This window comes from Limanda limanda, chromosome 22 (genome assembly GCF_963576545.1).
Source record: "Limanda limanda chromosome 22, fLimLim1.1, whole genome shotgun sequence".
In the NCBI taxonomy this organism is placed as follows: domain Eukaryota; kingdom Metazoa; phylum Chordata; class Actinopteri; order Pleuronectiformes; family Pleuronectidae; genus Limanda; species Limanda limanda.
This window is the reverse complement of record NC_083657.1, coordinates 12,237,184-12,252,455: the sequence shown is the minus strand read 5'-3', so window position 1 is coordinate 12,252,455 and position 15,272 is coordinate 12,237,184. Positions and strand designations below refer to the sequence as shown.

At 42.2% G+C, this 15,272-nt stretch overlaps 2 protein-coding genes across 2 annotated transcripts in view; one reads left to right on the top strand and one right to left on the bottom strand.

Moving 5' to 3' along the window:
* The first annotated feature begins 6,719 nt into the window (after positions 1-6,719).
* Positions 6,720-8,390, top strand: LOC133028801 (carbohydrate sulfotransferase 12-like). Its single transcript, XM_061095836.1, has 5 exons — positions 6,720-6,834; positions 7,194-7,369; positions 7,461-7,604; positions 7,737-8,044; positions 8,138-8,390. The coding sequence occupies exons 1-5, from the start codon at positions 6,735-6,737 to the stop codon at positions 8,388-8,390; spliced, it is 981 nt and encodes a 326-aa protein (XP_060951819.1). The 5' UTR covers positions 6,720-6,734.
* Positions 8,391-9,795: 1,405 nt separating this feature from the next.
* The window catches only part of sema4f (sema domain, immunoglobulin domain (Ig), transmembrane domain (TM) and short cytoplasmic domain, (semaphorin) 4F), a 43,985-nt gene continuing 38,508 nt past the window's right edge, over positions 9,796-15,272 (bottom strand). Inside the window, exons 4-15 of the mRNA XM_061066058.1 lie at positions 14,478-14,576; positions 14,142-14,253; positions 13,913-14,032; positions 13,658-13,812; positions 13,392-13,573; positions 13,103-13,235; positions 12,795-13,002; positions 12,538-12,647; positions 12,299-12,450; positions 11,836-11,891; positions 11,499-11,689; positions 9,796-11,374 (exon numbers count right to left, since the gene is read on the bottom strand). Coding sequence (XP_060922041.1) covers positions 10,652-11,374; positions 11,499-11,689; positions 11,836-11,891; positions 12,299-12,450; positions 12,538-12,647; positions 12,795-13,002; positions 13,103-13,235; positions 13,392-13,573; positions 13,658-13,812; positions 13,913-14,032; positions 14,142-14,253; positions 14,478-14,576 — 2,241 coding nt within the window. The 3' untranslated portion in view covers positions 9,796-10,651. The remainder of the gene's footprint in view (positions 11,375-11,498; positions 11,690-11,835; positions 11,892-12,298; positions 12,451-12,537; positions 12,648-12,794; positions 13,003-13,102; positions 13,236-13,391; positions 13,574-13,657; positions 13,813-13,912; positions 14,033-14,141; positions 14,254-14,477; positions 14,577-15,272) is intronic.

The window sequence follows — 15,272 nt, the reverse complement described above, 5'->3', positions numbered from 1 at the left end:
GACGTTTCCCATCGGGGTCAAGGAGCAGTAGTTGAGAAATTAGATTAGACTCTCTTTGTTACAGTTCTCTGCCACCTCTTAAATACAGGACAAAATTGATTTATGGAATGTGGGTCTAGACACAGCATTAAACCACTTTATGTCTGTCTTTGAGGATGTCACATATTTGATGGTTAAAAGGAATGTCGGCCTATATGCAAATTCCAAGACAGAATGTTTATTGCACTGTTTCATGTTTGTCCAGAATAGGCATTGTATTTTTGCCAGTTTGTGTTTGATTTTGTATTGTTACAAAACAATTGTATTGTTTTATATTGTTACAAAAACAACCTTGTGGATTAAAAATGTTTTTAATGATTAAAAAAGCTATCAAAACACAGCCAACTAATTTACATGTGTATCCTTTGGAGATAAGCACACATACCTTAAGTTCTTTTGGAGATTAAAACAGACACTAAAGAAGGGTCTGTTTTCAGGTCATACACAGTTCAGACCAGTGAATCAGTCCAGGTCATAAACTATTTGAACAGTTTGTGTATGCATGTAGAAAGGTCATAAAAGCCTTTAGACAGAGCTACAAAAACTTACTTTCCAACTGCAACATAGGTTTCACACGTACTTAGTTAATTTTTCCACTACAACCCCAGAAGGGGAGGAGGGTTGATGTCTGGACCTCTTGCAATTTTAGTTGAAGACCTCTGCTATAGGGGGAGGGATGTACCAAGCGCTCGGATAGTCGAACCAATCAGAGAGCTTGGAACATCCATTGGACCAATCCCAGTTAACTGTACTGTGCCTGGTCACGGCGATGGTCTTTATAAATGCTCAGCCACAGGAGGTAATTTTATCTCACGTCTCTGTGCTGTCAGAAGTTCACTTGTGAAAGCATCCACCGCATAAACAGCTGAACGACTCAGGTGAGGCTACGATGCAAAAACAACGTCCCATCCTGTGGTTTAGCAGGACATGACTGCATGTGTCTAAGCATATAATGTAAATGAAATGGTGTATTCATAAAGACATGCCGCGTGCTTCAAGACAACAACCCATGTTCTATACTCATCCATTAACAGGTCAGTGATCATTGCCTAGGGGAGAGAAATAATCAAGAAATACATATCATGAGGGTTGCATGCTTCAACATATGATTCTGGTTTCTATCTATCTTAAAGGGATCAAGTAGCAGGATATACGAAAACCACAAATGTATCTACTGTGGTAACGTATATAATCACTATTGGTGTCTAAGGCAAGCCTACTTCTGATACCAATTTAAATTGGCTCATAAGGACCAATAGGGGGAAACATTATTTATCTATTTTCCTATCTATTAAGTTTAAACTAAAAAAGAGGTGGAGAAACCCGCCTGATTGGTATATACAAATTGGAGGTGAGTTTTGGCTATATAAGAAGGAGTACCGAGGTTTAGTCTTCAGGTTGGTTCTGGAGCCAGCTCAAGTTTATCTCTTGTGAAAGAATAAACTCTATTGCGATGATCTCTGTTCGGCTCGCCTGAATAACTTTGAACACTATTGGGACTCTTGTGAAGTTTACGTGTCAGAAGTCTGGACTTCTGGACATCCAACAGGCGGTGCCCCTGCGCCCCGTATTAACAACTGGACACTGGACTTAGACCTATTGGTTTCAAGTTGTTGGCTTCCAAAAACGTTGTATAAGAAATATATAACCTTTCTTTATGAAACTCTTGTCTGACTTAACTTTGGTAAAGCTTGTCTCCATATATTATGTACAATATATTCTACTTTAACCCCTCTGGGATTTGTGCCCATTTGTGTAAGCATTTATCAAGAGGTTCAGATCCATTTCCAGTACACTGCTGCTGCTGCGTTTGCTTATGTAAAGCAGACCAACAGTATGACTTAAGATTTACTCTTTAACAGAAATGTTGAGGCTGCGGTCTATTTAATGATAATATAAATAATAATTAATCTATAGCACTTATCTAAACAAGGTTAGATAAGTGCTTTGATAAAGAAGAAAACAACACTTAATGCCCTTAATATCAATTGCAAAGGTTCTGATGGTTTATGGTTTATGGTTTACGGGTTAATCACACGTACATTACATTAAAATCAAACCTGGGTAAATGAGAGAAACAGATGGAAACATGATTATTAGACTAATTCGCTCACTGTGACTTTTCTGTGTCCCTACAGTTGAATTTAAACCTCCAAACAAAACAGCGATGGCAGCAGCAACCCTAACCAGAGGCACCAGAGTCGTGGGCCTAATGTTCGCCACGATGTGTTTAGTTTGCTTTGCAAACTTACTGGTGGAGGAGAAACTGGTAAATATATTATTGGTTGCCTTTTATGAGTATAAATGTGTGAGTGTCCGGAAAATGCCCAAGTGACGCATGTGAGAATGCACAGAAGGAAAATTACATTTCTAAATTGCAGAGAAAATCTTAATTCAGCTGAAGGACAGTGCTCATACACATGAGTGTATTCAAGAGATCTGACATATAGCAGCACATATATTTTTACCACGATGCAGCTGTTTGGGTCCCTCAGGGTACCTTTCCCCTAAACTGCGGTTCCACGCTTTGATCTTAGCAACGACTGCTTTCTGAAATAGAAACAGTAAATGAAACCAGACAGCAGAGGATAAAGTTCAAGAAAATCAAAGATGCAGTTGTAGATAATAAAGCGATTCTGTGAATATTCCCTTGCTTTTCACATCTACACATGTCCGCATGCTGTAATATGTGTCTTCTTTGACAAAGAATAAACATGCACAGAAAAGATAATTATTCTTAGATCTCTTTGTTTCAGAAGTTTTGACAGGTCATAATTTCACTGAATATAGGCCATTTTCAAATGTAGTGTAAGATTGCAGCACAAACAGAACGGACAGAAGCTGATTTTCGTTTATTTTATGTGCATGAAGATGTGAAACAATCGGCCTTATGCCAGCATGCTACAGAGTATAACAGTGTATCTATTGTGACCCCTGAATTACAGGAGATAATGAGGGCGCAGTTCAGGAACAATGAGAAATTCCTACAATCTGAAAAGGGGAGTTGTTGAATTCCTTTTATTGAAGTATTTAGCCACTAGATAACTTGATCACCCTTTTTTATTCTCTACCCTACAGGCTAAATTTGAGTCAGAGCGTAACAGTATCTTGGAGATGGCGGACAGCAACATGGCCAAATTGAACATTTTAAGAAAGCTTCCAACTTTGTCTGCGTCTGAGTTGAAAGATATAGAGAACCTCACTCTCAACACCGACGCCTACGTGAGAAACAGGTTCAGAGATATGGATAATTTGGTGGAAACCCTTGAAGCAAAGTCGGAGGAAATGAGAGAGATGATACAATATGCAGAATTGATGACTCAACTGCAGCCTGACTATTGAGTTGCCTACACGTAACCTGCATGTAAAACCTGCACTTCCTGTCGTCAGGTTATTGTGCTACATCCTCACTTACCTGTGCTCTGTGGATTTCTCCTCCGTAACAAAACCCTAATAACACAGCACTGCATTGCTTGGATGATTTTTTGAAACGCAACCAAACCAAGGGCAGGACTATTTCAATTGTTTACAGCACCACTGACATTCTAGAAGAAAAACAAAACCAAGAGCAACTCGCAAATCTGAGAGCAGACGTTTCATATGTACACAGAAGCAGAGTGAGCACAGAGAGAAAAGCAACAATATATGAGTGCATGTCGGTGCAGGTCAGAGTCAGTTGCACCAGATAAAAAAAAGATCATAATTACACATTTACATTTACATTTTTCATTTAGCTGACGCTTTTATCCAAAGCAACTTACAATAAGTGCATTCAACCCCGAAGGTACAAACCCAGAACAACAAGAATTAAGAAAGTACAATTTCTTCAAAATAAAGCAAAACTACTGTGATGGAAATCTGTAGATGCAAGTGGCTTGAAACATCAAAGTTATCTACGTGTATTTAATAAGAGGCTTTCTGCAGAAAGGATCAACACAGGGAGTCACAAGGATCTCAGAGTGAAGATGGAGAACAGTCAAATGCACAGATCTTATATAGGAGGACTTGGGGCTGTCTCTCTGAACCAATCCAGACTGGCTCCATAGGTGGGGGAAGGAGAGGAATCTAAACAGCACAGCTGATTCACATGTATTTCCTAAGGAGATAAACAGACATATACTCCTTCCTGTGGTGGGTCAACAAGTGGCAAATGATCTGGCAGTTCAACAGCAATAAACAGTTCAGACCATAAACCAGCTCAGGTCATAAAGTCATTTAGACAGGACTGCATAAGGTTACTCTTCAACTACAAAATAGGTTTCAACCATACTTAGTTAATTTTTCCAATACATCTCCTTTTTGTCATTTATTGACAATTTAAGAGAATGCACAACTACAGTAAAACAAAATCAAATACATCAATTCACAAGGATTCAAAATGCATCATCATCATCACTGAAGTGGAAAGCAAAATGCCATTGTCGTGGACACAGGTATGCATCTTAAATGTGAGGAAGGACTGATAAGAGCAGACTAAACAGCTAGTATAACATTGTCAGATTCTTCATCACAGAGAGTTATCGAGGTCCAAAGCACGTGTTTATTGGAAGTCCGAACCGAATCTTCAATGGGCTCAATCCATATTTTGGTTTAATTCTCATTCTCATCTGCATGAGAACACGTGAAAAAGATTTAGTACATGACAATCCAGTTTCCTCATAAAATTGTTTTTTAGTGTGCCATCTTATCTTTCCAACGCTCCACCACTGGATTGGTGGTAGGCACAATGTTGTCTCAAATCAATGCCCAAATATTTTCTCAATTGTTTTAATGGCATACTAACAAATGGAATCTAAATCATGCAACATAATGTACTACACCACATGCATATCTACTGTCTATGTAGATATTGACCCTTTTCCCTTTAGTCAATTTGCATGCTTCAATGAGAGAAGTGGGCTCTGCTGCTTGTGCAGACAGAGAAGCAGAGAGTGGTCATGCAATCAATGTAGCATGTGCTGTTACCACAGAAAAACCAACTAAATTTGCTCCTGTGTCTGAATTGCGAGATGCTGATCCCTCCAAAAACAGTTCAAAGTCTGGATTCTGCTAAGGTGTTTCCTGTAAATCTGGTCTGGGGGAACAAACTCTCCTTTTGTTGGAAGAAGAGTAGCTGCGTTTAGAACATTACATTTTTTTTCACAGTGATGCTAAACATTTCCAACAGAATAGCATGTTATAGATAGCATCATAGAAATAGCATTTGGGATTAACAGGGTGAGTAGGGGGTATCCTTCTAAATCCTTGGATACCATGACAGTCTTAGCTGAAGCTGCTACAGCTCTAAGACAAGTAAGGAGGCCTGTATCAACAGGATCAAGTTTTGCTGAGAAAAATGCCACAGGTCTCTTTTTGCCCCCATGGTCTGGGAGTAGCACTGATGTCATGTACCCGCCCTTCTCGTCAACTGCCTGTGTGAAAGGTTGGTCAGGATTGGGTGGTCATACAGTTGAGGGGTCGTTTGTAAGGTCAGATTCAAGTCAGTCACTGCGGTTACATGTGTCCGATTGAAACCGGATTTCTGGCGTTGTCGGGTTTCAATCGAAGATCCATTTCATGTAACTCCACAAATCTAGATTTCTTGTGTCCGACTGAAGTCGGATAACCACCCCCAGATAAGTAGATCGGATTTGGCTGTATATCGGACAACGCGCGCATGTAACTTTGTAACTGAGAATCACGCCAGGAAACACCCTTAAAAATTACTTTAAACGATATAAACTACATATTTTATATTATATAAATGATCAAATATGCATCCCATACTTTGGATTTCCCTTCTGTTGTCCTGGAGTTTCAATTTCCCCCGATTTTCCTCTCATTAGACCATAAACCAGCTCAGGTCATGAAGTCATTTAGACAGGACTGCATACTCTTCAACTACAAAATAGGTTTCTGACGTCATTGGGGAGCTCCTTCCACCATTTAGGAGCCAGGACAGCAAACAGCACGGTACGCAAGTACTAATGTTTTGAAATGGATGCGGGCAGCCACTGGTAACCAGTGACGGGAGCGGAGGAGCGGAGTAGTGTGAGTGAATTTAGGAAGGCTAAAAAGCAGTGAATGATCTCAGTAGGACGCAAACAGCACTGATGGATGTCTCTGTAGGCTAAAGTACAGACCTGTGATTTCTTTGGTTTAGAGGATTCAAATGCTTACACAAACAGAACATACAACCGATAGAGCAGGAACACAATAATGCAATATTCTTTATTCCAATGAACAACCAAATCACAAAAAAAATAATAATAAATCGGTATTAGTACATGGAACACAAAATCAAACTGTCATGAACTGAAGATTTTGGCCAGCAACTATCAGAGAGGAGTGAGATTAGCAGCGGCTGCTCATCATTTCCTTATTCCAATGCCAAAAGGGTGGACTTCGCTACGCACCATCGAGGAAGGACAAAGTCTCGACTCCCCTTCGTTATTGACCAATCAAATTATACCTACTGTTATAAAATATTACAGACGCCGTCTGTTTGATGTTACTCGTGACTGTCCGTTGCTGGAGGAGTGCCGGGGCTGTGCTATGGGATCCCATTACTTTGCTGTAACTTTTCATACCTTTTCATTGCTTCTAAAGAAATACTTGATTGAACCAAACTGAGACCGGTTCTCCTCATATTTAGGATAAACAAACACGCAACGACATTCATTAGCGCAGGCTGACAAACAATAAATCCAGCTGCCATGGCACTATGCAGAAGAATGCCGCGGACCCTTATATTTCTTGGATCGATTTTTCTCATCATGTCCGTTTACAGATGGGACAGGTTCCATCGAAAAAGAGGTAAAATGTGTGTTTGTTAGTTTCTTACTGTTCCTGCTGCATCCTGCTCTTGGTTTAAATGCATTTTGTTTATTTCATTCATTGTTTGCATTTTGCTCTTAACTGCCTAGGAAATGGGTATGAGTACATGGACTGGTAGATTGGTGCACATTTGACCTTAGCTCTGATTACTTTTGGATTATCATGTATTACATTTCTTTCCCTCACTGAGGCTTTGACCAAGAGAGATATTTGCCCTTTGGCTTGGTTTTGGCCGCACTTCTTTTCTCTTTGATTAAGAATTCCATGCAAAGGCAGAATTATTTTAGCACTAAACACTTTGGATGACTGAATGTATATTCTGCTTCTTCTTATCACAGCTGAGAGGATGGATATCTTACAGGAAGGGAGAAAACAGCTGCTAAAAGAAAACTGTGAAAATGACAAAAAGGCCATTTCTAAGGGGAAACGCAGTCTCGAAGATATGAGTGACAGTGAGCTGAAGAACCTTGTTGTGGATGACGAGCACGGCATCATATACTGTTACATTCCCAAGGTGACACGAACATGAACACACAGCACACAAGATTATTTAAGAACATATTTTATAGCTAAATGCCCTGCTGGCTGTATACTCTGTCTCTCAGGTTGCATGTACCAACTGGAAGAGGGTGATGTTTGTACTGAAACACGGGGAGCCATATCAGGACCCTAGTTCCATATCTCGTTATCTGGTTCATGGCTTTGGCAACTTACCTCTTTTAAGCAGCAACCCAAGAATAGAGAGGAAGGTGAGTCCATATAGTGACCTCAGAAGTGTCCTTAAACTTACAAACCAAAAGTTTGTCTCACTATGAGTTGATTCAGTTTCAACACAGTTAGTATGACAGAGTGTTCATGTGTATTGTATTTGTTAACTACAGGCAAAGCTGAAGCACTACACCAAGTTCCTGTTTGTACGGGACCCGTTCGTCCGTCTCATCTCCGCCTACCGAGACAAATTCGAACATTACAGCGAATCCTACTTTGAAAACTTCGCCCAACACATCCAGCGTCTCTACGGCAACCAGACTAATCAAACACATAGGATGGATGAGGGGTCAGCATTAGGCGTGCGCATTTCATTTTATAACTTTATTCAATATCTTCTGGACCCACAGACTGAGGGGAATCTGCCCTTTGAACCTCACTGGAGGCAGATGCACCGTCTTTGCCACCCCTGCCTCATACAGTAAGGACATTTTGAATGCTACAAAGATCCTTTCCTCTGCGTTGTTGATGGAAATTTGCCTAAAGATTGATACTGGTTGGTTTTATTTCTCAGGTATGATTTCATTGGCCATGTGGAGACTCTAGAGGAGGATGCTGAACAGCTACTGAACACCTTAAAGCTGCAGAACGACATTAAGTTCCCTCTTTCCTATGTCAACATTACAACTTCCGAGTCTTTGTCAGGCTGGTTCAGAGAAGTGCCTCTAGTGGAAAGGATGAAGCTGTACAAGCTCTATGAGACTGACTTTAAGCTGTTTGGCTACAGAAAGCCAGATGATTTTCTTGATGGTTGGTGGAAGTCATGAGAACTTCACTCCTCTCTATAAAACCAATAATCACAGAAACCACAGCATTCACTGCTCAGCCAAGAGCAGACATTTGTTTTTTGTATGAAGCAACAACCATTCAATAAAAGTAACTTAAAAAAAAAGCAAAACAAAAGACTGTTTAATTAAAGAAAATTAAAGAGTTGCAGAGAAAATCTTTCCTAGCTGGAGAAGAACAGATCTCTCATACCTGGAGTGTATCAGGAGGTCTGACCGCAAACATACAAAGAGAATACATCATAACATAAAGTCATCTGCATAATAGTCCTGTGAGTAACTGAATGTGAAATGTTTGCTCTGCTTGAAGTGAAAACCTCTTTTTTCAGGACGTGTCATTCTGTTTCAGACAGGAATCTGAACTAGGCGCACAGAGTACCGTACAGTCTGTGTATCTTCTACTATAAATAAAGTTGGTTGAAAGAAAACACTGAGTGTGAGTGGAGTCATATTTTCTCTGAACCATGGTTCTCCTTTCCTAACTCCTTTCCTAACTCCTCTCTCATTCCCTGTCTGCACAATTTTGTTTTTGAAGAAAAATGTTATGGCCTTCTTAGTTCACATAACCTCACACCTAAATGACCTCAACTTAAAACTGCAGGGCAAGATCAACTCTGTGTGTGATTTGGTAGCAGCTGTCTCGTCTCTCCAGCGGAAGTTGGAGATTTTCAAAGTGGATCTCCAAGAGAACTGTACAAATTTTCCAGCAATGAAGCAAATTCAGGGTGAGAGAGAGATGTTTCTTCTCATGTTGAGTTCATACAAAAACTGATTGGAAACTTTCGTTTTGATGCCTTCAGCCGGGAAGAACAGGTCCTCTTTGGGGCAATATAAGTTGCGAAACCGCATTCTCGACACTTAACATCATAAAGGCCAAATACCGTTCAAAATGACATTCCTTTACATTGACATTCCTGTTTGAGAACGACAATGAGTCATTCAGTTCAACCTAAAGCACTTTATGTTTGTCTTTGAGGATGTCACATGGTTAAAAAGGAATGTGAACCTATATGCAAATTCATGTTCGTCCAGAACAGGCATTGTATTTTTGCCAGTTTGTGTTTCATTTTGTATTGTTACAAAAGCAACCTTGTCCAATAAAAATGTCAATAAAGATGATTTAGTCAGAGCCCTTATTTGTATGTCTCTAATTATCCGGACCCCAGAAGGGGAGGAGGGTTGATGTCTGGACCTCTTGCAATTTTAGTTGAAGACCCCTGGACTAGAGTGAGAGAGGACAATGTGCACCAGTGCTTGTGAACTATATGTGCAATCATTAAAAACTGCGCAACTGATTTACATGAGACTTTGTGGCAGAGTGGGACATGACCAAAGGAAGAAGCCATTCAATTTGGGTGTAGATCCATATGGGAACAGTGATACCAGGTAAACAGCAACTTTTGTGTATTTATTATAAAACAACAGGACAGAAAAACCCAATACATTTTTATGATGAAATCCACACACAAGGGGATTGTGGCTCAGTGTTCGTTCCACAGATTACTTCCACATCCTTGTTGAAAATCATTTGCCTTCTGAGTAACAGTAAAGGTGAACAGTGACATTTCTGGGCAGCTGTAGACTTTCTTGCTGATGGGTGAACTTGAACCTATCATCCACTTGCCCTCTGTGGCAGTTTAGGCCGGAACAGCCCCGTCATGGTTCTTTAGTCTCTGACATCTATTTGTCTGAAGCCCAGGAGTGGGCAGTCCGTGGCTCAGCAGTCCTTTGGTGCCTTTGGCCCCTCGAAAGATTTGAGTGGTGTGTCAGAGAGAGAAATAGAAATACAGAGACAGAGAGAGGTGCCTTAAGATGCAACCTGCACCCTTCTGCGGTGCCATTACGAGAAGAGGACGAGAGTGCGAACGACAACAGACGCTAAGGACAAAGACAATATGGCTTTTGGTCACACACGTGGACATTTTGTCTTTGATTCATTGTGACATCTGAAATGCCCAGTGTCACGATCACTGTCCTGTCCACAGCTTATATTAACAATTTTATTTATTTACATCTGATACATTTATGTAGCTGTGACAGTCCATCCAAACGCTTGCAGCTCTCTCTATACGTCTCTCATACTCACATGTTTTCCTCATGTCTCTGTAGTCTCTCTTCGAGCCACAGCTCCCTTTCAAAGGCATTGGGCAGTAGCCATTTTGCATCCCTCCCAGGAGTACTCAGTTTATTTGGAGGAAGCAAAAATGGTGCAATTATTAATATATTTTTTTTATATTTTTTTGTCATATTGAGCTTTCCTCACACTGAGCCAGTGGTGCTGGTGATTTAAACATGGGAAAGCTGGCAAGCTCCTCCTCTAGTCCTTTTATTCCTTCCCCTAACCCGTCCCCCAGCCCTTCATCCACCTCGTCCCCCTCCCCTGACTCCCTCTCTACCACCTTAGGCCTCACTCTCTCCCCTGTCCTTGCTTCCAACATGTCTGCCGCTAGAATTTCGGAGGCAAGCTTCAGCCCACTGCTACTCGTGTTGCAGTTGGTGTACAAGGCATTCCCGTGGCCATTGCTTGGGTTGCTGTGGATCAGGGTCCCACTGTAGCTGTTACCATGGTGACCACCATTTCCCTGGTTGCTGAGGAGGGTGGTTGACGTGGTTGTGGTCGCGGTCCCGTTTCGTTTCTCCGTTAGCCGGAATCCGTCCGACAGCAAGCTGGCGCTGCTCGGGGACTGCGGAGTGGCAGAGGAGCCGAGTAGGTCCTGCCCCTTTCCCGATGACAGCGAATTATCTGGCAGCTGGTGGCCCTGGCGTCCAGCGTTGCGTCGCCGGGTCAAGAAGTACAGGACAACCATACCAAACGCTACACCCGCGCAGAAGAAAAGGATGTAGATAGCCAGGACGTGACGACCACCGGCTGTGGCTACTGTTCCTCCAGCTTTAGGGCCTTTTAGTGTGAGGTGATAGGCTGCTCTACGACAGGGAGTGTGCTCTCTGCTACCTGGTCTCACCTCCTGGAACCAAGATGAAAAGAGAGAGAGTGTGAATTGACCTGGATGTGGCGTGAAAATGTAAGTATAATGAGGCAACAGTTAAAACAAAATATAGGATTTGCGGTTAACATCAGTGCAGTAGTACCTGGCATGTGCAGATGTATTTTCCCAAGCTCTCCTCTGTGACGGTCACCTCCAGGTCAGAGTGATGTTGCCGGGTGTGTCTGTGGAGAGGATGTTCCCAGCTGCAGGGCCTGGGAGTCAGCTGAACGCACGGCAACAGGAGGCGCAGGCCGATGGAAACTTGCAGCTCCCTTGTGGAAGGAGAGCAATGCCCTGGAGGAGAGAGAGCAAGCGGCGAGACAGCAGAGAGATGAATAACAGGAAACGGCGAGATATTATACTTGTTTTAAATTGATGAGTAACTTCATTTACATAGTGTGTGATCACCACATTAAAAAGTAACAGTGGAGTACACGTACCCTCCTTTAAATCACATTTCCTCAAGGCATCCTCAACCGAATCACCTGGACCAGGCCTGGACACACACACACAATGTAGTCAAACTTTTGCATCAAATGTTTTAGAAGGAACAGAAGTCTTTCCTTTTCCTTTGCATTTAAAAACATCCACAAATAATAATAATAATCTATTAATGATGTATCAAGTGTGATATGATTAGTGAAGGTTGTATCTCGTTTTCTGGTATCTACTCAACATCATCATTAGACGTTTTACTTCGGCTCTGCTCACTGGCTATTTCTGTTTTTTTTTTTATAAAGAATAACTTTAGTGTTTCCACTATAAAACGAATGTAAAAAAATGAACATGCTGATAAGAAATATAGCTTAATTTTTACACTAAAATAAGCTTTTCAGTGTCTTCCTGCTTATGATTTTCATTCCTGGAAGTCTTTCAGTTCTCCGTTTGGAGAGTAGTACTCACTTTGCTGCCGTGCTCCTGCAGGCTGCTTCCTTCTCGCTCCACACACAGCCCAGTCCTCTGGCTCTGGCACACAGCTCACAGTTGGGATACAGAGCGCAGCCTTCAGCCTGGACACGAGCCAGAGACAGAGGGCTGCCCACAAGAGCCTGGCCCTGGAAACACAAGATGAAAGCTGATATGTCCTTGCACTGCAGGTGACTATGTGTGTGAAGGGTGTGTACAGATGCATGTAGTTTTACCTTGTGTAGTAATATATTGTTGACAGGTTCATTTGAGGCGAACAGAGGAATCTCCTGCAGAAGGGTGGTATTCTGGCCCACTACCTCCACCTGGTGGAGCTCCCCACGGTCTGCAACATACACGATCACATGGTGAACTTTTACATCTCATCTTTTAACAAACTATTTGAACAGGTTTTTTTGTGATTAATTACCAAAGTATTAAATATGTCTAGAAAGATGCTTTTAGCGACATTTAGGTACTTATTTCTCCTCACCTGTTCCGAGGTGCAGCACCACTCCTGTTGGCTCTGCTCCTGTCTTGGTTACAGCCAGCTTTGTGTATCTTGTCCCCTTGCGGACCAGCAGGGGGGCTGCGTTGACACTGTTCTCCATCAGAGGGTGGTCTCTCACGAATGTCAGCACCTTGTCTGGGAGTTTTAGGGATGAATCCAATCCTTCAGCCTTTAATGCGTTATTTAAACACTAAAAAAAGTGTGGAGGGGAGAAGAAATACATTAAGGACGTTGAAGGAGGCATTGTATAAGAGATTGATATAAACACATGGGGTAGTAAAGCTCAGTACCTGGCCAGGCCGGGGTGTGGGGACAGGATTCCAGCCCTCACCGGTCTTCTTCAGCTCTTTAAAGGGGCCGTCCATCACTTTGATGATGTCAGACAAGCTGAAAACACACACTGCTGACAGCTCCTCACGTTCCCTGTGAAGTAATAAGAGTTAATTTTTTCACGTCGTCAAATATAAAAAGGAAAAAAGCCTATTCCATTTCTTACTGAGAGTTAAAGGAGAAAAATGATTTCTTCTTTCCAAGAGTGTCAAAAAACATGTGCACGGTTGTGCTTGTTCCTCATCTTACCACTGGGAGGTGAAGAGTCCGTAGAAGTGCGTGCTGCTGGGGTCGCCTGGTGTGTGCTGCATGGTGAAAACATCGGTCAGGATGTTGTAGCGCTGATCGCTGGGTTTGTCTTCACACACCAGCTGGGCCTTAAGGAAGGTGGTCCAACGTCGCTGCAGGGTCTTCATCCCTCCCACATCAGACTAAGGCAGAAAGAGACGTCAGGTGGGAATATAATCAGAGCAAGTAACGGAAAGATAAATCAGTCCATCAAAACGTTGGGTTACCTTGCAGACCCGTGCCACCCTGGGGACCTTGACTTTGGTGTAGAGGTCGTATTCTTTGGCTACTTCAGTGAAGAAGAAGTAGATTTTGTCGTCATCGCCGGTCGGGTTGCTGTCTGCAGACTCTTCTATGAAGGCTGAGCTCACAAACTCTGGGTCTAAAACACACAAACACACATTTGTCTTATTCCTGTGGGAAAGTATGATTACGAATATGCCAAAAGGCTGTTTGTGTGAAGGTGTGCATGCGTGTCTCACCACTAAGCCAGTTGATGGATTGTTCGGTTCGGATGCGCTCCTGCTCTGTGCCTGTTGCCCTAGAGATGTCAAACAGCGTTCCCAGGAAGTTACTGGTGGCTGCTGTGTATAGGTTACCACCTGGAGACACACAAACAGCAAGAAGCAAGCTTTAACTGGTGCAATAGTAAGCTAACAATAAAAACCCTTGGCTGACAACTGATAACAAACAAGCAGTCGTGGGACTTACCTGCCATAACAGCTGTGTAGTGCTGACTGGGCTCAAAGGGACACTTGCCCTTCCCCGTCTCCATCTTCACTTCTCCATCCTTATTTTTCTCCAGGGTGAAGGAGGGAAGCTCCTTTAGGACGACAGGGAAAGAGGAGGACAAATAAGAGTGTGCTAGTAGATTAACAAATAAAGAACTATTCACATTATTAATTTTTCTAATTACAGTGAAAAACAAATCTTTCTTGAACTCTTATCTATAAAGCTATCGTGACTTTAGTGCTCAAAATACCTGCTGGAAAATGTCACACACACACAAACACACACAGACACACACACACACACACACAAACTAACCAGAAAGGCACACTGGGGATCGAAGGCATAGGTGCCACACACGTAGACGCGTCCCTCTTCCAGAAACTCCAGCAGGCGGATGTAGTTATGGCAGTCCACCTGCAGGGGGACACAAAGACCCAGAAATAAGCAAAAGCTTACATCCACATACAACTTTAGAAACTAGAACAAAAACTATGTTGTCTAAAAAGCATTTTTGAACTGTTCATTTGTCTCTAATTGTTGTGTTTTGCATAAGATTCTTCATTATAAGAATTATAAAATGTTCCATGACCATATAAAGCTTCAAATCAGCCACACTGAGATTATGGGTAAAAGTCGAAGAAGACTGAGAACGGCTGGAGAAGCGATGATTCTGATCGGAAATTGGAGACCCCCACTGCTGGTAGAGATACTTGAGACCTCAACTGGTGTCAGCAGAGACCCCCCCCCCCCCCCTTACTAACACACACACAGGCATGAAATCTGAAACCTCAATCTACTCCTTTTCATGTATCAATAAAAAAACAAACCTTTGTTCTTCTCACTTACTTTTCATCAAGCTTTTCTTTACCAACAAATATAATATCTGCAGCTGTTATGGAAACACAGCCTACCCAGTTACCATGAAACCATGACACGGGCAACTTTTTCGGTGTGTGTGCGAGTCTCTGCTTGCCATCCTGGATGAGCTCCACGCCTGAGTCACCTCCTCCCCAGGGATCTGATTCTCTCTAATGTCCAGATCATTTCACCCAAATCAGCACCAGCCACTTCCACACACACACACACACACACACACACACACACACACAC